The sequence below is a fragment of the Tamandua tetradactyla genome, chromosome 4 (assembly GCF_023851605.1).
Source record: "Tamandua tetradactyla isolate mTamTet1 chromosome 4, mTamTet1.pri, whole genome shotgun sequence".
NCBI lineage: Eukaryota > Metazoa > Chordata > Mammalia > Pilosa > Myrmecophagidae > Tamandua > Tamandua tetradactyla.
The window spans coordinates 80,188,121-80,208,844 of record NC_135330.1 but is presented as its reverse complement, the minus strand read 5'-3'; the positions used below and the strand labels follow the sequence as shown (position 1 = coordinate 80,208,844).

Sequence of the window (20,724 nt, the reverse complement as noted above, 5' to 3'; positions counted from 1 at the left end):
CTCTAGTAGCTTTTCTGTAAATTTTTAGGGATTTTTGAGATATAGTGTAACATTATCTGCAAACAGTGAGAGTTTTACTTCTTCCTTTCCAGTTTGGATACCTTTTATTTCTTTATCTTGTCTAATTGCTCTGGCTAGAACTTCCAGCACAGTGTTGAATCACAGTGGTGACAGTGGGCATCCTTGTCTTATTCATGCTCTTAGAGTTTGGAAAGCTTTCAGTCTTTCTCTATTGAAGATGATATTAGCTGTGGGGGTTTCATATATTCCCTTTATCATGTTGAGGAAGTTCCCTGCTATTCTTCTTTGAAGTGTTTTCATCAAGAAAGATGTTGAATTTTGTCACATGCTTTTTGTGCATCAGTTGAGATGATCATGTGGTTTTTCCACTTTGATTTGTTGATATAGTGTATTACATTAATAATGTTCTTATGTTGAACCAGCCTTGCATACCTAAAATGAATCCCATTTTACTTAAGTAGAATTTTAAGTGGTCATGGTATATAATTCTTTTAATGTGCTGCTGGATTCGATTTGTAATTATTTTGTTGAGCATTTTTCCATCTATATTCATTAAAGAGATTGGTCTGTAATTTTTTTTCTTGTAGTATCTTTGCCTGGCTTTGGTATTAGGGTGATGTAGCCCTCATAGAATGAGTTAGGTAGCTTTCCCTCTTCTTCCAGTCTTTTTGAAGAGTTTGAGCAAGACTGATACTAATTATTAATTGAACGTTTGGTAGAATTCACATGCGAAGCCATCTGGTCTTAGACTTGATGACTGATTCAATCTCTTTACTTATGATTGGTTTGTTGAGATCATCTATTTATTCTTGATTCAATGTTTGTTGTTTACGCCTTTCTGGGAAGTTGTCCATTTCATCTACGTTGTTTAGTTTATTAGTCTATAGTGCTCATAATATCCTCCCATTACCTCCTTTATTTCTGCAGGGTCAGTGATTGTATATCTCCCCTTCTGTTCTAGTTTGCTAGCTGCCGGAATGCAATATACCAGAAACGGAATGGCTTTTAAAAGGGGGAATTTAACGAGCTGCTAGTTTACAGTTCTAAGGCTGAGAAACTGTCCCAATTAAGACAAGTCTACAGAAATGTCCAATCTAAGGCATCCTCCAGGGAAAGATACCTTGGTTCAAGAAGGCCGATGAAGTTCACGGTTTCTCTCTCAAGTGAGAAGGTACATGGCTAACACAGTGTCATCTGCTAGCTTTCTCTCCTGGCTTCCGGTTTCATGAAACTCCCCAGGAGGCATTTTCCTTCTTCATCTCCATAGGTCGCTGGCTTGTGGACTCTGCTTTGTCGTGCTGCAGCATTCTCTGCTCTCTCTGAATCTCCCATTCTCCCAAATGTTTCCTCTTTCATAGGACTCCAATAAACCAATCAAGACCCACCCAAATGGGTGGAGACATGTCATCACCTAATCCAGTTTAACAACCACTCTTGACTAAACACATCATCCAGGGAGATGATCTGATTACAGTTTCAAACATACGGTATTGAATAAGTATTATTCTACCTTTATGTAATGGGATTTTGATTAAACATGAATTTTCTAGGGGGCATACTTCCTTTCAGACCAGCACACCTTCTATTACTGAGTTTATTTATTTGCATCTTCTCTCTCTCTCTCTCTTTTTTTTTTGTCATCCTAGCTAAGTGTCTATCAATTTTATTGATCATCTCAAAGAACCAACGTCTATTTTTGTTGATTTTCTCAATTATTTTCATTTTCTCAATTTCATTTATTTCTACTCTAATCTTCGTTTTTCTTTCCTTTTGTTTGCTTTGGGATTAGTTTGCTGTTCTTTCTGTAGTTCTTCCAAATGAACAGTTAATTCCTTGATTTTTGCTCTTTTTTTTTAATATAGGCATTAAAGCAAATTTCCTTAACACTGCTTTTGCTGCATCCCATAAATTTTGATATAGTGTTTGCATTTTCATTTGCCTCTAGATATTTACTGACTTCTCTTGTAATTTCTTCCTTGACCCACTGGTTGTTTAAGAGTATATTGTTTAACCTCCGTATGTTTGTGAATTTTCTGGCCCTCTGCCTGCTATTGATTTCCAACTTCATTCTGTTGTGATCTTAGAAAATATTTTGAATGATATCAGTCTTTTTGAATTTATTGAGATTTGCTTTGTGACCCAGCATATGGTTTGTCCTTGAGAATGACCCAAGAGCACTTGGGAGAAATGTGTACCCTGGTGTTATGGGGTGTAATGTTCTGTTAATGTCTGTTAAGTCTAGGTAATTTATGGTATTGTTCAGATTCACTGTTTCTTTATTGATCCTCTGTCTAGATGTTCTATCCATTGATGACAGTGGGGAATTGAAGTCTCCAGCTATTATGGTAGATGTGTCTACTTCTCCCTTCAGTGCTGTCTGTGTTTGCCCCATGTTTTTTGGAGCACTCTGGCTTGGTGCATAAATATTTATGATTGTTACCTCTTTAGGTTGAATTGTTCCTTTTATTAATACATAGTGTTCTTCTTTGTCTCTTTAAATTGTACATTTGAAGTCTAATTTGTTGGATATTAGTATAGCTACTGCTGCTCTTTTCTGATTGTTGTTTGCATGAAATATCTTTTTCCAACCTTTCCCTTTCATCGTATTTTTGTTGTTGAGCCTAAATGAGTCTCCTGTAGAGAGCATATAGATTGATTGGTCCTGATTTTTTTTAATCCATTCTGCCAGTCTGTGTCTTTTGATTGGGGAGTTTAATCCATTGACATTTTGTGTTAGTACTGTAAAGGCAGCACTTTTTCTATTATTTTGTCTTTTGGATTTTATGTGTCATATCTAACTTTTTTTCTCTTTTTACCTGTACTGATAGTTGTCATTTCTACACTCTACTCGAGATCTCTGTATCCTGCCTTTTCCTATCTGCTTGTAGTGCTCTCTTTAGTATTTCTCACAGAGTAGGGTTATCTTACTCACAGATTCTCTCAGTAATTGTATGAAAATATTTTATTCTCCCCCTCATTTTTGAAGGGCAGTTGTGCTGGGTATAGATTTCTTCATTGGTAGGTTTTCTCTTTTAGCCGACTCGCCTCCATGGTTTCTGCTGAGAAATCTGTATATAGTCTTATCAAGCTTCCCTTGTATGTGATGGATTGCTTTTATCTTTTTTTTTCTTTCACAATTCTCTCTTTGGTCTTTGACATTTGAGAATCTGATTAGTAAGTGTCTTGGAGTATGTCTGTTTGAATCTATTCTGTTTGTAATATGCTGCACATCTTGGATCTGTAATTTTATGACTTTCATAAGAGATGGGAAACTTTCAGTGTTATTTCCTCCATTAGTCTTTGTCCTTTTCCCTTCTCTTCTCCTTCTGGGATACCCACAACTCAAATATTTGTGTGCTTCAATGTTGTCATTCAATTCCCTGAATTGAATTTTTTTCCATTTTTTCCCCTATATTTTCTTTTGTGTGTCAGATTTCAGATGTCCAGTCTTTTAGTTCACTAATCCTTTCTTCTCCCTCTTCAGATCTTTTGTTATAGGTTTTCATTGCTTTTTTCATCTCTTCCATTATGCCTTCCATTCTCATAAGTTCTGTGATTTGTGTTTTCAAACTTTCAAGTTTTTCTTTTTGTTGCCTGATACCTTCTTTATATCCTCCCTCAACTCCTTGATTTGTTTTTTTGGTGAGATTTACCATGTCTGTTCATCCTGAATTAGTTGTTTTCAACTCCTGTATCTCATCTGAAGTGTTGGATTGTTCCTTTGACTGGGCCATCTCTTCAATTTTCTTGGTATGATTCCTTATTTTTTACAGGCATCTTGGCGTTTGATTTCCTTAATTCGTTTATTCTGGAGGTTGTTTTCACTGTTTTACCTATGATTTTCTGAATGGCTTTGTTCTCTGTCTAATCTTTGACATTCAACTTATTCTCCATCTCAAGCATAGGTTCTGTTTAACTCAGCAGAATTTTTCAGTTCTTATTTCTCTGTTTTTTGCCCTGCCTATAAGGAGCCTTTTTTTTGAGGAGGAGGAGGAAGGCCTCCTCAGATATTATAGACTCAGATTTTCCCAGACCAGACAGGCCCACATCTCAGGAGGAAAAAATAGCCAGTGTCAGTTTTCCCTAAGGTTGGGACCCAGCAATTTGTCAGATTTTTGTATGAAGCCTCTAGACTTTGTGCTTTTCCTAATCTGCCCAGCATGTGGCACTTGTCTGCCTGCACGTTCCCAGCAGCTTAGAGTGATATAGTGCCTTTAGTTTCAGCACACTCTTCCTGCCAGGTGAGGTAATATGATGGCTTTAATTTCTTTCAGGTTTCCAGTCCCTGTGGCTTGAATTCCTTTAAGGAGGGATTGCGCTTGAGCTGGGCACAACCCCCTTTTTCTTGGGCAAGATACACCCTTTAGGGAATTAACTCTTGTCACCTAACTAGTAACTTAGTCTGTCAGACAAGCTTAATCCTACCCTTGCCTGGGGCACTACTGGAGCCTGAGAATGTTTCCAGTTCTATCTAATGAGTCGTTAAGGAATGACAAAAAGAAGAAAGAAAAAAAAAAAAGCAAAAGCAAAAATAGTCTTTTCAGAGCAAAAAAGTCTTTTCAGAGCTGGATCTCTGTTCTCAGATTTGTCAGTCAAGAGCTTAAGTTGGTACATAACTCTATGTATCTCCAGGCTCTGTGTATCCCCTTTTCGTGGGGTCCAGCCCTTTTCCAGTATTTTGTGTTGTCCAACTCAAAAAGCCTCTTTTTATTTTTTTCTGTCAGCCCTGCTCCTCCATGCCAGGGCAAAACTCCTAGTTCCTTTAGTGTATATTCCACGACTGTGTGTGCTATGGGCCTGTTTTCAGTAGTCAAAATGTTAATTCCGCAGTTGGAGCTTTGTTAAGCTAAGCCCTTGCTGCAAGTAAAGTCTGTTTTCTTTGCCTTCAGGAAACCAGGCTGCTGTACCTGTTGGGGAGGGTTGCCAGCTTCCATGGCTTGGGGGACTTAACACTTTGTTGTTCCATCTCATCCAGACTGGTGTAAGCTTTGTCCAGTCACTGATGTCCCCCCAGAAGTTGTTCTGTAGTTTTTCTGGCTATTTACTAAGCTGCTTTGGAGGATGAACTGAATTTGACGACCTCACTATGCCGCCGTCTTACCCCACCTCCCCTCTATTAATTTGAATTTTAAGTCATATAGAAAGTTAAAGATAGAATTGCAAATGAGGAATATAATACAGTTACCTGTATTAGTGGTCTTTATTTCTTTGTAGAGCTTCAAGTTTTACTACCTAGTGTCCTTTCCTTACACCATGACGGACTCTCTTTAGCATATCTTGTATGGTCTTGTGATAATGAACTACCTCAGCTTTTGTTTATCCAGAAACATCTTGATTCCTCCCGGTTTTTTTTTTGTATGCTACATGGCAGGGTCACCTCTCATTATTTTTTTCCGTGTAAGTATCCCATTATTGCACTACCATTTGTTGAGTTGTTTGTTTGTTTGTTTGTTTTGCTTGTTTGTTTGTTTGGGGGGTAAGTACATGGACCAGGAATCAAATCTGGGTCTCCCGCATGGCAGGCAAGAATTCTACCACTAAACTACCCGTGCAGCCCCCACCCCCAATTTTGAAGGACATATTTGTCAGATATATTATCCTTAGTTGATAATTTTTTTTCTTTCAGCATTTAATCTCACTTCCTTCTGGCCTCCTCCATTGTTTCTAATATTAAATCAGATGTTGTTCTTATTAAGGATCCCTTGTATGTGGTGCATCACTTCTCTCATGATTTTCTCCTTGTCTTTGTGTTTTGACAGTTTAAGTATAATGTTTCTTCGTGTGGAACTCTTTGAGTTTGTCCTAGGAGTTCATTGAGTTTCTTAGATGTATATTCATATCTTTCATCAGTTTGGGAATTTGGAGGCCATTCTTTGTTCAGTTATTTTTTCTGCCCCTTTCTCTTTCTGGTACTCCAATGATGCACATATTGGCTTAAGAGCATACAGTTAGTTCTTCAGGCTCTTTTTTCTTTCTTTCTTTTTTCTTTCTGCTACCCAAACTAGGTATTTCCAGTTGTCTTATCTCTGATCCTTTTTTCTACTACCTGCTCCAGTCTGCTCTTGAATGTGTCTTTTGAATTTTTCATTCCAGTTCCTATATTTTTCAGCTCTAGATTTTCTTTTGGGTTCTTTTGTATAATGTTTGTCTCATTATTAAAATTCTATTGTGTTTACATAGTGTTTTCCTTTAGTTCTTTGTCCATTTTTTCCTTTAGTTTGTTGATCTTATTTAAGAGAGTTTATCTAAATCTTTTATTAGTAATTCCAGTGACTGAGTTTTCTCCTGGATTTTTCTGTGATTAAGCCATACTTTGTAGTCTCTTTAAATGTTTTGTAAATTTTTGTTGGAAGACTGAGCATTATTTTTGTGGTCTCCCTGTAAATCTACTTCTCCCACTCCAGACCAACAAAAAGAAAAAGAAAAATATATATACTAACCAGTAGTATACCCATATACACACATAAAAGTGTACACTGTCTCTCCTAGTCTTTGAGTAGATGCCATTGAGAAGCCCGAAACTGCTGCTGTCTAGGCCAGTATCTGCACTGGTTCCATAAGGGTCTATCAGACAAAAAACAAAAAGCATACACACACACAAAAAAGAAAGAAAAACACCAAAAAGGGTGCACTAAATTTCATATCCTGGTAGATATGAAAGGCTGAAGTTGCTGCTGCTGAGATGTCTGAGAAACTGTGCTAGTATCCATTCTGGTCCCCAAGGGATCCCTCAAAGTGAACTCAACTTCTAATGCCAGTTTTTGGAGGATAGATTTCTCTCTGCCCTCCCTGGCCCCAGCTTTCTGCAGCCACTGCTGTTTCCCTTGCCATAGCTATAGTGCTTAGGAACGTGGGCTGGTGGTCACTGGTTCCCACACTTTCATTTACAAAAGCTGAATTGTCAGCAGCCTATCCCTTCTTCTAGCATTCCTGTGGTGGTTCTAAATATACAGTCTGGTTCCAGAATTATCATCTAAATTAAATCCAATCTTTTATCCCGCTCTTGAATTTTGCTGGTAACAGAAGCAATCTGTAAAACTTGTTATTCTGCCATTTGTGTTTGTCTGTTTTAAGAGTTTTAAAGTTAATGAGTTTTGTCTGATATTAGTGTAGGAGCCACCCCTGCTTTCTTTTGGTTGTATTTGCATGGACTATCTTTCTCCATTTTCACTTTCAGCCTTATTTGTATCTTCAGATTTAAGTGAGTCTCTAGTAAATATATAGTTAGATCATATTTTGTTTTGTTTTTAATCCTGTCAATTTTTGTCTTTCCTTTGGTGAGTTTAATCCATTTTCATTTAAATTAAGTACACATAGATGCAAAGACTGACTTCTGCTATTTCGCTTTGCTTTTTTATATCTCATCTTTATTCTATAATTCTTCCAGTCCTGCCTTCCTTTGTGTTTGTTTTTTTCTAGTGTGTCATTTTGATTCTCCTCATTTTTCTGTATTTTTCTTTCATTATTTTCCTAGTTGTTACTATTGGCCTTACAACTATTATAATTGGTAACAATCTAATTTAAAATGATATCAACTTAGCTTCAATAGCATATGAAGCTGTGCTCCTCTGTAGCCCTTTTTCCTCCCTTTACCACTAAAAATCACATGTTTATACATTGTATGACCATTACTATATACTTATGATTATTGTTTCATACATTTGTTTTTAAGTCATATAGGAAACAAAGAGGAGTTAACATACCCAAAATACAATAATACTGGCATTTATATTTTATGCCATTCCTTTTTTCCTCCAGAGTTCTTAATTTCTTCATATGGCTTCATATTACTGTCTAGTGTCCTTTCATTTCAGCCTGAAGGACTCCCTTTAACATTTCCTGTACTGTAGGTCTACTAGTGAGATATTCCCTAAGATTTGGTTTATCTTGAAATGTCACTGTACTGGTTTGAAGTGATGTATGGACCCTAGAAAAACCATGTTTTAATCCTAATCTCATTTTGTAAAGGCATCCACTTCTTCTAATCCCTATTCAGCATTGTATGTTTGAAACTGTAATTAGATCATCTCCCTGGAGATGTGATTTGATCAAGAGTGGTTGTTAAGCTGGATTAACTGAAGGTATCCCATTTGGGTGTGTTTTGATTAGTTTCTGAAGTCCTATAAAAGAGGAAACATTTTGGAGAATGGGAGAGATTCAGAGAGAGCAGAGCAGAACACATAGCCATGAGAAACAGAGTCTACCAGCCAGTGACCTTTGGAGATGAAGAAGGAAAATGCCTCCTGGGGAGCTTTAAGAAACAGGAAGCCAGGAGAAGAAGCTAGCAGATGACGCCGTGTTCGCCATGTGCCCTTCTAGATTAGAGAGGAACCCTAACAATGTTCACCATGTGCCTTTCCACATGAAAGAGAAACTCTGTGTTTGCCATATGCCCTACCACTTGAGAAAGAAACCCTGAACTTCATAGGCCTTCTTGAACCAAGGTATCTTTCCCTGGATGCCTTAGATTGGCCATTTCTATAGACTTGCTTTAATTGGGACATTTTCTCGGCCTTAGAACTGTAAACTAGCAACTTATTAAATTCCCCTTTTTAAAAGTCATTCTGTTTCTGGTATATGCATTCTGGCAGCTAGCAAACTAGAACAGTCACAATTTTTCCATTTTAGAAATTGATTGACAAGTTTTTTCTTTCAGTTCTTTAAATTGGTCATTGCCTTCTACTCTCATGGTATCTGATGAAAAAATTGGCTTTTAATCTTATCGAGAATCATTGTATATGATGAATCACTTCTTTGCTGCTTCCAGGATTCTCTGAGTTTGGGTAGTTTCATTTTAATGTGTCTCAGTGTGCTTCTGAGTTTATCTTGGTTGGAGGTCTTTGAACTTCTTAGATGTGTTGATTTGTGTCTTTCATCAAATTTGGGACATTTTCAGACATTATGTCTTAAAATAATCTCTCTGCACTTTCTCTTCTCCTTCTGGGATGTGCATAATGCATATATTGGCCTGTTGATGGTGTCCCAGAGTCCCTTAGGCTTTATTCATTTTTTTCCTTTCTTTTTCTTTCTGCTTTTCATATTGGATCATTTCGATTGTCCTGTCATCAAGTTCACTCATTCTTCTGTCTACTTATATGTGCTGTTGAACTCCTCTACTGGATTTTTTATTTCAGCTATTGTACTTTTTTAGCCCCAGAATTTCTATTGGGTTCCTTTTTATAATTTCTGTCCTTTTATTAATGTTCTCTTTTCATTCTGTGTTCTCCTGGTTTACTTTAGTTCTCTGCTCATGGTTTCCTTTAGGACTCTGAGCATATTTAAGGCAGTTGATTTAAAGGTTTGAGTCCAATGTTTGGGCTTCCTCAGTGATGGTTTCTGTTAGTTTCTTTTTTACCTGTGAATGTACCATCCTTAGAAGTCATGCCTTTAATTTTTTGTTTAAAACTGTACCGTTTAAATATTGTAATGTGTTATCTCTCGAAGTCCTATTCTCTTTCTCCCTAAGGTTTGTTATTGTTAATTGTTGAGGATTGCAGCCACTCATTTTTTTTTTAGTGGCTTTTCCAAACTGTTTTTGCAAAGATTCTATTCTCTATTCCTTTATATCAGCAGTCAGTCAGTCAATGACCTGAAAGAGATTACTTTAAATGGTTGGAGCCACAAAACAATAAAAAGACTTTTCAAGCCTTTGCACATTGTCTGTGAGCCGGGGCACTGCTTCAGTGTTAAGTGAGGCTACTTACAACTCCACTTTAGTTTTCACCTCCTGCTTGCATGGAGGCCAAAAAAATCTGCCAGAGGGGAAGTACAGGTTCCTCTCAGGTCGTTGCTGAGCATGAATCTGGTCCTGGGCAAGTGTGTTTCACTTGCGTTCCCTGGCATACACGGTAGCCCTTAGTCCCCCAAGAACCTTCCTCCTTAGCCTCCTTCTTCCCATACTTTGTCCCTTACCTGCTTCCCTTGCTCCCTAGACAGCTTTGAGTAAGCTGTGTCTTTAAATGCTTTTGACAGATGCCACCTGGAATGCCACTACAGCCTGGGGGGGAGCAAAACAAAGATCAGCTTCTGTGGTGGTCCCTCAGGAAACTACCATACAGATCAAAACATACTACCACACTTTTTTGTAACCAGATCCATATTTTTCCCCTTGGTACCAGCAAGCCTTGCACCAGAAATGCAGGCTACCATCCCCATAGTTGCTCCAAGTTAAGGAATGGGGGATGGTAGATTAAGCAAAAATACTATAACTTTCTTATTGAAATATTGCAGCCACTTTTTTCATTAACATTCCCTTAGTTGCTCTGACAGAGTTTTGAAAAAGTTTATTTCATTTTTTCCAGCTTAGTGGTTGTTTCAGAGGTGGGACTAATTCTTGAAGCTCTCTACTCCATTATATCTGCAGTGTCACCCTGAGAGTTTAGAGTTTTGTTTTTGTTGTTGTTGCTTTTGCATTTACAGTCTTATTTAAGAATGAAATAATAGAATATCCCATTAGGAAAGTGAGATATGTGGAATGATAATTATAGTGTAAAATTCAGAGAAAATTAATGACCTCTCATATTTTTTTAACTGCATACTTTTTTCCAATATGAATAGCTTAGGAATACACTCCGCTTTCTTTTGGGAAATGTGACTGGTTTCAACCCCAAAACAGATTCAATTCCTGCTAAGGATATGTACGTCATAGACCAGTATATGCTGCACTTACTGCAGGACTTTGCAAGTAAGGTAAGTGTGAATTAGTATTTTTTTTTTTTTAAACATGGGCAGGCACTGGGAAGCGAACCCAGGTCTCTGGCGTGGCAGTCAAGAACTCTGCCTGCTGAGCCACCGTGGCCCTGAATTAGTAAATTTTGGGGAAATAGAAATATTAGCACTAATCCTATGTTAAAATTTTAGTTTCATGAGAGTGAAACAAACCTTGCTAAAAATTGTAACTATAGCGATGGGAAAAGTTATATTTGAGAAGTTTTATACTTGCTAGATTGTTGTCGACCTTAGGTGCGAAGTATTAAGATTTCCTTTTTGTGTTCTCAAGAGTTAGCTTAAGAAATAATGAGTGCAAACGATATGACCAGACTTCCCCTCTGATCAGATTTTTCTCTGAAGATGAGGTCTCTTTTTCTCCAATGGGAAGGAGCAAAGTAGTTATATCTTATTTAGCTGCAGAATAAAATGACTATTCTCATGTGTCTTATAAGTTATTTACACAAATGATTTTCAATATAAGCACAAATAACCTGTGTTTTCTCAAAACTAGAAATATAGTTATTTCATTGTACCCTTAAGTCAGAGGAGCACATGCAGATTTTTTGTCCAGTTTTTTTTTTCAGGCAGAAATGAGGGAACATTAATGAATTGTTGGTAACCTGCACTCTTAGCTGTTTTATAAATTGTGTGATTCATCATTTAAAAGCCTTGTTCTTTCCTTTTATGAGTACTCTTTTTTAGTTTCCAGGTTAGAATATTGTCTATTTCTTTAGTGTAGTCCAGTTTGTTATCTAGAAATGACCCTTAAGAGCGCTTGAATATCACGTTTTATATTTGTCTGCCTTTGAAACAGTTTGTTTTTTTAAACATTTTTTGTTTGAAATATAACATATACAAGAAAAAAAAGAAATAATTTTCAAAGTACACTCCAGCAAGGAGCTATAGAACAGATTTCATAGTTTGATATGGGTTACAATTTCAGTTTCAGGTTTTTCCTTCTAGCTGCTTCAAAACACTGGAGACTAAAAGAAATATCAGTATAGTGATTCAGCAGTTGTACTCATTTGTTAAATCTTATCTTTTCTGTTATAAATCTACCTTCTCCTTTAATCCTTCTCCCACTCTATAGGGATCTTTGCGCTATGCCCTTTCTAACTTTTTTGCATGTTGAAAGGGAGTGTCAATAATATAGGAAAGGGGAGGAACTAGTTGATATTCTTGGAGAAGCTAGCCCCTCTGGGTTTCAGGGCTTATCTAGCCCAAGAACTCTCTCGAGGTAATGGGTTTCGATAAAGTAAACTTAGTGCATGAAACTTTTACAGTGTCTCAGAGCCCTAGGTGTTCTTTAGGGTTCATAGGCATGATGTTGGTTGGGGATTGGCAAAGCATGGTAATTTGCAATAACTAGCTGAAGCTAGCGTAAGAGTAGCCTCCATAATAGCCTCTCAACTCTATTTGAACTCTCTTAGCCACTAATATGTTGTTTTGTTACCTTTCTTTTCTCCGTTTTGGTCCAGAAGGCATTAATTATCCCTGGTGCCAGGGCCAGGCTCATCCTTCAGACTCGTGTCCCATGTTATCAGGGAGGCTTTGAAACAGAGTTATTGAAGAAACATTTTTCTCATATCTTGCATTTTCACTTACTTACCCTGGATTCCAAATGTGTTTTGACTTTGTTCCCTAGATTACCGAGTCATATAAACAATATGATTTTGGAAAGGTTATTCGGCTGTTACGAGCATTTTATACCAGAGAACTCTCCAACTTTTATTTCAGCATAATCAAAGACAGGTATGTATGACTGAATATTAAAATACCCAACTCATGTTTCTTGAGTGTTATATTTTGTGTTTGGCAAATGTGCAGGATACAGTGGTGAGCAAGATAGGCAGTATTGTGCAGTTATTAAGAAGTTGGGTTTTGAAGTCAAGACAGATTTTCTTTTCTGCCCTGCCATTCACTAGGTATATGATTTTGGCCAACTAATCCATTATCTCAGTTTCTTCATCTGTAAAATGGGAATGGTAATTCCTGTCTCATATGATGTGGTTTTGAGCGTTAAAAGATAATATAAGCATTGGCACATCTCTCTTATGAGCACACCCACGCTCACCCTTGAGTATGTACTTTTTTTCTTCAATAAACTTTTATCACTTGAAAAAATGAAGATAATGTAAGCATGTGAGTACTGTTTATTGCTGTGTCTAATTGCTAATATGAGATACTGTTGACATATTTGTCCTCAAGGAGTTTGCAAATATTGAAGAGGAAAGAGAGATATATAACAGGCAATTATATATAATAATTTTTTATATTAGTAATATCCTTTCAGAATAGGGCTTGGTGTTATGTCTTTATTTATTGCTCCAGCATGCAGGTGATGGTGTTATCTTTGTAGTAAATAGTCCAATGTGAGTATCAGCCCTAACCTATTAAAGGCAACCCAGGATTTCCCACTTTAGGATTGTAACTCCCAAGTTCTCCTTTAACAGACTGAAAACATTGTCAGGGTCACATTTTAAATACTCTCTACTAACTTGTTAATTGTTCTTTAACACAATAGTCTAGGCTCTGGTTAATAGCTACCTGAAAATCAGAATTAGACATAGCATGGCTGCTGAGAGTTTTTTGCAGAGCTGGTCATATATGGAGGCAATAAAGTGGAAGAGAGGATAAATGATCAGAAATTTACATGATATAATATTTTATTCTTTAATTAGATGATGATTAGAACCATAAGATTAGCCACTGGAAGGATAAATTCAAATTGAGGCAGATCCTGTCTTAGTGATCTTAATATATAAAGTGCTATCAATCACTGAATAAACTCTTCTTGTTTATAGGCTTTATTGCAATCATGAAAATGATCCCAAACGACGCTCTTGTCAGACTGCATTAGCTGAAATTTTGGATGTAATAGTTCGTTCTTTTGCTCCCATTCTTCCTCATTTGGCTGAAGAAGTCTTCCAGCACATACCTTATGTTGAAGGTAAGGAATACTTGATTTGTTTTGAAGAAGATCCCTGATAAGGGTGCCACTTCTAATTTCAGAGAAGGAGCACTTTCTCATCTTTGATGACTGCTTTGTCATGATGCTTCTTGGTCATTTAGTAATCTCTGCAATAATTGCAGAGGAGTAAGGAGAATTTCAGAATGCCTTTGAGCCATCTCCACTACTTTTCAGATATGAATTACCAGCTTTGCAATGTTGAGAAATCAGTTTCTTAAATACCCTTATAAATGTTCTGAAACATATTTAGGTTTTATCAAAGCAAAAAGTTTAGTGCTTTTAAGTGAGTATTTTTAGTATAGTTTTTTCTCCCCTGATTATATGAAGCTATAGAATATTAGAAATTAGGTAAGCTTAGAAAAAATGGTAGAAAGTTACTCAGACTCTTACTTTCCATATTTGACCACTGTTAATATAGGGATATTTCTTTTATTTTTTTCTATACATACTTTTTTCTTTGAGATCTTACTATGGATTCTTTCTTTGATTTAAATGTAACATAATTGTTTCCCAATTTTAATATAAATGTTTTTAAAATTATGATATCAAATGAATATTTTTCAAGTCTCTATTATGTTTCATCACATTAGTTAGCATAAATAACAGTTCCTGTTTCCCACAGTTAGTATATGTTTAGTTTACAACTACTTATGTGCTTAGAATCTTGTAAACCAATTAAAATTGTTGTGTGATTTAAGAACCCAAGAGTGTTTTTCGTACTGGGTGGATTAGTATGAGTTCTATCTGGAAGAAGCCTGGCTTGGAAGAAGCAGTGGAGAGTGCATGTGCAATGAGAGATTCGTTTCTTGGAAGCATCCCTGGCAAAAATGCAGCAGAGTACAATGTTATCATTGTGATAGAGCCTGGACTGCTCTTTGAAATGATAGAGGTATGTATGCAGCATCTTGGATTCTTTGAAATAGTGGCTAATATCTTATACATTCACCTAAAATTTGCTTTTATAAAATGCTTTTGTTTTAATTTAGAAATTAGGATTTTAGTCTTTTGGTCTTGATTGTCATTGATTTTTTTTGTTTCCTCAATGTCTATGCTTCTTTTCCTTATAAGACAGCTACCCATCTGGACCAGATTCAAAACAAATCAAAAAAAAAGGATCTCTATCTTTATCTTATGAGATCTGGAGAAAATTCGTTTTTCTATCCGATACTATCAGAACTTTTTTCTTGGGCTCCTTAGGGGTTGATTTGTCATGGTGGCTTATAGTTTAACATAAACACTTGGAAGAAAGAACACTGCCAATTCTCTTCAGCAGTCAAGAGTAGCAAAAAACTTCGAATTTGATAATTTTCTAAAAAATATCCATCTCATTTTGGTTGACATGCTTACTTTTAATTTTTTATAATGTAATTAAAATGTTTAAGATTTGAGGCTTGGTTCCGGAGAAGATGGCGGCTTAGTAAGACGCGCGGGTCTTAGTTCCTCCTCCAGAAAAGCAACTAAAGAAACAGAAACAATACGAAACAGCTCCCGGAGTCATGACAGAGACCAAAAAGACAGCGTACTCCATTCTGGAACAGCGGAACGGGCAGGGAGAATCTGCTGCGGTGAGCTACCCGAGGGGCGCGCGTTTTCCCGGCCGGGTCGGCTGGCGACTGGGGTCCCCTCCACGCACGTGGCTCCCCGGTCTGACTGGGAACGTTGGATAGCGGGGCCCTCCCGTCACGCTTGGCGTTTCAGGCCAGCTGGGCAATTAGGACCGGCACTCTCCCAAGCCGCGCCCAGCGACCCCCACCTCCACGCGCGGTTTCCCGGGCCGACTGCCGTGCAGACAGACGAGCGCCACGAGCGCCACCTACTGGGCAGGAAAAGAAGAACAGAACCCAGAGATTTCACAGAAAAAGCTTTCAACCAGCTGGGTTCCACACCCAGGGAAATCTGATCAAATGCCCAGACACCAGCAGAAAATAATGGATGACGCTCGGAAAATTGAAGATATGGCCCAGTCAAAGGAACAAACCAATAGTTCAAATGAGATACAGGAGCTGAGACAACTAATGCTGAATATACGAACAGAAATGGAAAAATTCTTCAAAAACCAAATCAATAAATTGAGGGAGGACATGAAGAAGACATGGGCTGAACAAAAAGAAGAAATAGAAAATCTGAAAAAACAAATCACAGAACTTATGGGAGTGAAGGACAAAGAAGAAAAAATGGAAAAAACAATGGATACCTACAATGGTAGATCTAAAGAGACAGAAGCTACAATTAGTGAACTGGAGGATGGAACATCTGAATTCCAAAAAGAAACAGAAACTATAGGGAAAAGAATGGAAAAACTTGAGCAGGGGATCAGGGAACTGAATGACAATATGAAGCGCACAAATATACGTGTTGTGGGTGTCCCAGAAGGAGAAGAGAAGGGAAAAGGAGGAGAAAAACTAATGGAAGAAATTATCCCTGAAAATTTCCCAACTCTTATGAAAGACCTAAATTTACAGATCCAAGAAGTGCAGCGCACCCCAAAGAGAATAGACCCAAATAGGCGTTCTCCAAGACACTTACTAGTTAGAATGTCAGAGGTCAAAGAGAAAGAGAGGATCTTGAAAGCAGCAAGAGAAAAACAATCTGTCACATACAAGGGAAACCCAATAAGACTATGTGTAGATTTCTCAGCAGAAACCATGGAAGCTAGAAGACAGTGGGATGATATATTTAAATTACTAAAAGAGAAAAACTGCCAACCAAGACTCCTATATCCAGCAAAATTGTCCTTCAAAAATGGAGAAATTAAAACATTTATAGACAAAAAGTCACTGAGAGAATTTGTGACCAAGAGACCAGCTCTGCAAGAAATACTAAAGGGAGCACTAGAGTCAGATATGAAAAGACAGAAGAGAGAGGTATGGAGTAAAGTGTAGAAAGAAGGAAAATCAGATATGATATATATATAATACGAAAGCCAAAATGGTAGAGGAAAATATTATCCAAACAGTAATAATACTAAAAGTTAATGGACTGAATTTCCCAATCAAAAGACATAGAATGGCAGAATGGATTACGACCCAGCAATACCACTGCTAGGTATCTACTCAAGGGACTTAAGGGCAAAGACACAGACGGACATTTGCACACCAGTGTTTATAGCAGCATTATCTACAATTGCAAAGAGATGGAAACAGCCAAAATGTCCATCAACAGACGAGTGGCTAAACAAACTGTGGCGTAAACCTACGATGGAATATTATGCAGCTTTAAGACAGACTAAACTTATGAAGCATGTAATAACATGGATGGACCTAGAGAACATTATGCTGAGTGAGTCTAGCCCAAAACTAAAGGACAAATACTGTAAGGTCCCACTGATGTGAACCGACATTTGAGAATCAGCTTGGAATATATCATTGGTAACAGAGACCAGCAGGAGTTAGAAACAGGGTAAGATAATGGGTAATTGGAGCTGAAGGGAAGCTGCACCTGAAATATGGTTTTTTGTTTGTTTGTGTGTTTGTATCTTTTGTTTTTGTTTTTTTTTCTTTTTCCTTTATATATATATATATATATTATTAGTATTATTATTTTAATTCTCTTCTCTATATTAACATTCTATATTTTTTTTCTGCTGTTTTGCTAGTTCTTTTCCTAAATCGATGCAAATGTACTAAGAAATGATGATCATACATCTATGTGATGATACTAAGAATTACTGAGTGCATTTGTAGAATGGAATGATTTCTAAATGTTGTGTTAATTTCTTTTCTTTTTTTTGATTAATAAAAAAATTAAAAAAAAAAGTCATTGGGAGCAATCAGTAAGATTAAAAAAATAAAAATAAACTGCAATGTGTTTAGTATGAGGGTTTATCTCCTGTGGGCCTCTAAAGAAATGTTAAGGTATAAGCTCTTGCTTTTGAGAGTTTACTTTCAATTGCAAAAATAAGGCTAATGGGTAAAGAAAATAAAAAGGAAATACTCCAAGACTAAAAAAAAAAAAAAAAAAAAAAAAAAAAAAAAAAGATTTGAGGCTTGAAATAGATAATGGATAGGAGGTTGCCGATCAAATAGAATTTACACTAAGATTTTTACATTTTAAAATGTAAGAACTTAGAAGATCTGACTGTTTCATTTTACAACCAGGGTACCTGGGACAGCTAGCTATACAGTAGTAGTCCTGGGCTTCTTTCTCCCTCCCAAAAATCATGTTTTCTTTGACTTTATTCATTTTGAGTAATAAGTTGAAATGAGTACAGTTTGCTTGGGATTACTTATTTTAGAAAAAAACACACTGGGATATTTTAAACTGTGTTTTAAAATTTTCCTTAGGAATTACACTGAGTAGCTGTCAGATGACTTGGTTCTGGTTCTATTACTAGTTGCATGAACTTGTTAAAACCAAATTAATCTTGAGTCACCTGTTTACTCCTCAGGTTCCTTTTGTTTTAAGGAATGTCTGTATTAGTTAGCTTACACATTCATTTTGAAGATCAAAATTACAATGACAAATGTAAAAATACTACATTTTTGTATTGTTCTTATCAAACATCCCGCTTGGTGTACTTCACAAGTGGTGATGTGCATTGTTCAGATGGCCGTCATTGCCTGCACTGCTGAAATGCAGGTCCTTGTTTAAAACAGTGTCTCAACCCTCTCAGTCTAGAGAGCATGAGTCAGGGAAAAAGTATGGGCTCTGAGGCGGACAAATACCCAGACTTGAATTCCAGCTCTACCACTTAACTAGATGAGAAATTTGGTCAAGTTAACGTCTCTGATTCTGTTTTCTTATTTGTAAAATGGGTATAATTGGGTGCACGGGTGGTTCAGTGGTAGAATGCTCGCCTTCCATGTGGGAGACTCAGGTTTGATTCCTGGACCATGCATTCCCCCCGCCCCCCCAAAAAGGTATAATTAACACCTGACAGGATTTTTTTTTTTCATGGGCAGGTCTCTGGGAATCAAACCTGGGTCTCCAGCTCTGCAGGCGAGAATTCTTGCCACTGAGCCACTGTTGTACCCACCCCACCTGATAGGATTTGGGACATTTAGTTAGCAAAGTGTCTGGCATAGAGTATATCCTCAACAAATACTACTGATTGGAAATTTTTAATTAAAACCTTTCACATTAGTGAGAATTGATGCATTTAATAGCATAAGCTCAGGACATAATGGTACTAAAAAGTTCCTCACCAAAGAAAAGAACTGGCACCGTTTGGTTTTAGAATTTCTCAGATTATGTTCAAAATTAATTTAGTAACTTTCACATGCTCACCTCCAGATGCTACAAAGTGAGGAGACTTCCAGCACCTCTCAGCTGAATGAATTAATGATGGCTTCCCAGACAACTTTGCTTACTCAGGAACCACTAGAGATAACTGCAGATGTAATTAAGCTTGAAGGAACATTCCTAATCAATTTAGAAGGTAAGACAGGAGTGAGAGTAACAATAGATAGCTGAATAATTATAGGTACTCTAGCTGAATAATTATAGGTACTCTCTGACCACGGACTGTTTTCTAAAGGCAGATCTATACTTGGAATTCATTTTTGTGGCAATAGTGTTAACAGTGGCCAGCTTTGTAAATTGTCAGCCTATTTATGATGTACCTCTGTTTCCTTTTTGTGTCCCTCTCCTGTGGTACTTAGTTACCCTAGTTCTGGCCAGTTCCACCTACCTTTCCTGTGTTGATTCTAAAATGTTTTATCACACCTCAAATTAAAAAATTATTCAGCCATTAATGGGGGATTAAGGAAGAAATTTCATTGAATTTATGCCCATAGTCTCGTATCTCATAAGCAAGTATTTTGTTGCTGTTTTTTAATCCCCTGTAATGAAGATGGAGACAGAGTAACATATTAACAGAATAACAAACATATTTGGGGAAGGGTGAATCTCCTTGTATTCTTTATAATTGCTTTCAAGTACCAGGAAGAAATGGGAGGCTGGTTTAGAGGGGTCATTTTAAATTTAAACTTTGACACCATTAAGCATGTAGTAAAGACTAGCTTATCCTGCTTTTCAAAATATTATTCTTTTTTGAAAGATCAGCAAATGTAGTAATTTGTTTCTTTTTATCCAAACCAGTAAGTTTCATGTGGGGACACTGCATTTGTCACAACAATTTGGCACTTTTATTTTATTCTTAGTCAAGTGTATTATCTGGAGATTCAGTGTAAATACACCAGAACAATACATGAATTAAGAGTTACGAGGCCTGATCTGCCTGAGTAGATACAGAGCCCAGTGACTTGGGGGGAAATCAGTTAATCTCACAGGGTCTCAGATTCCTAGCTCCTTTCAGTTGTCAGATTGTCTGATTCCATTGTTCTGGATGTGTAAGAATGCAATATGAGGGCAGTATCTGACAAGCTTTGCCAAAGCAGGAAGGAAAAAGCTTTGAAAAAGGAACACCTACTGCGTTCGCGCTCTCCCCTGGTAAAAATAAAGAAAAAAAAAGTAAAACAAAAAAATAAATAATAAAGAGTAATGCACACTGCCTATCAGAACACTCTTATGTATTTTTTTTTAATAGGTGGTGATATTCGTGAAGAGTCTTCATATAAAGTGATTGTCATGCCAGCTACCAAAGAAAAATGCCCTCGTTGTTGGAAGTATACAGCTGAGTCTTCAGATACACTTTGTCCCCGATGTGCAGATGCTGTTGTTGGGAAGTAGTACCTCACTCTGGTGTGAACAGCTTTCTGAGCAAGAACCTGCTGACAGTACTGATTGGGAGTTTAGATGGATTATTTACATTGTCGGAGAGAAATCCAAATTCAGCTAATGAACGGAAGAGCAGATGGTGGAAGGTGAAGAGCACAGTGAGAATTATGAGGGAAGTACTTCCCGTGATTAAAGAAAGAAGTGTGTGTCTGTGTTTGCGTGTATGTATCCGTAATGGGCTTATTCTTGGCCACTGAATATGCTTACCTTAAAAAATGTGGCTGTGCAGGAAATGTTCTATATTTTAGTAATCTTTTTAGCACAGTATTTAGAGTTCTATAAAATAAAGTCATCTTGGTAAACTACTGATTGATGTTGGTGAAAAAGTTTTTATTGATATTCAA

General features: G+C 37.0%; 1 protein-coding gene across 1 annotated transcript in view; it reads left to right on the top strand.

Moving 5' to 3' along the window:
• Positions 1-20,685, top strand: part of IARS2 (isoleucyl-tRNA synthetase 2, mitochondrial) — a 109,485-nt gene extending 88,800 nt beyond the window's left edge. The window contains 6 exon segments of the mRNA XM_077157875.1: positions 10,579-10,710; positions 12,377-12,483; positions 13,536-13,681; positions 14,401-14,591; positions 18,935-19,079; positions 20,190-20,685. Coding sequence (XP_077013990.1) covers positions 10,579-10,710; positions 12,377-12,483; positions 13,536-13,681; positions 14,401-14,591; positions 18,935-19,079; positions 20,190-20,332 — 864 coding nt within the window. The 3' untranslated portion in view covers positions 20,333-20,685.
• The last annotated feature ends 39 nt before the right edge of the window (positions 20,686-20,724 follow it).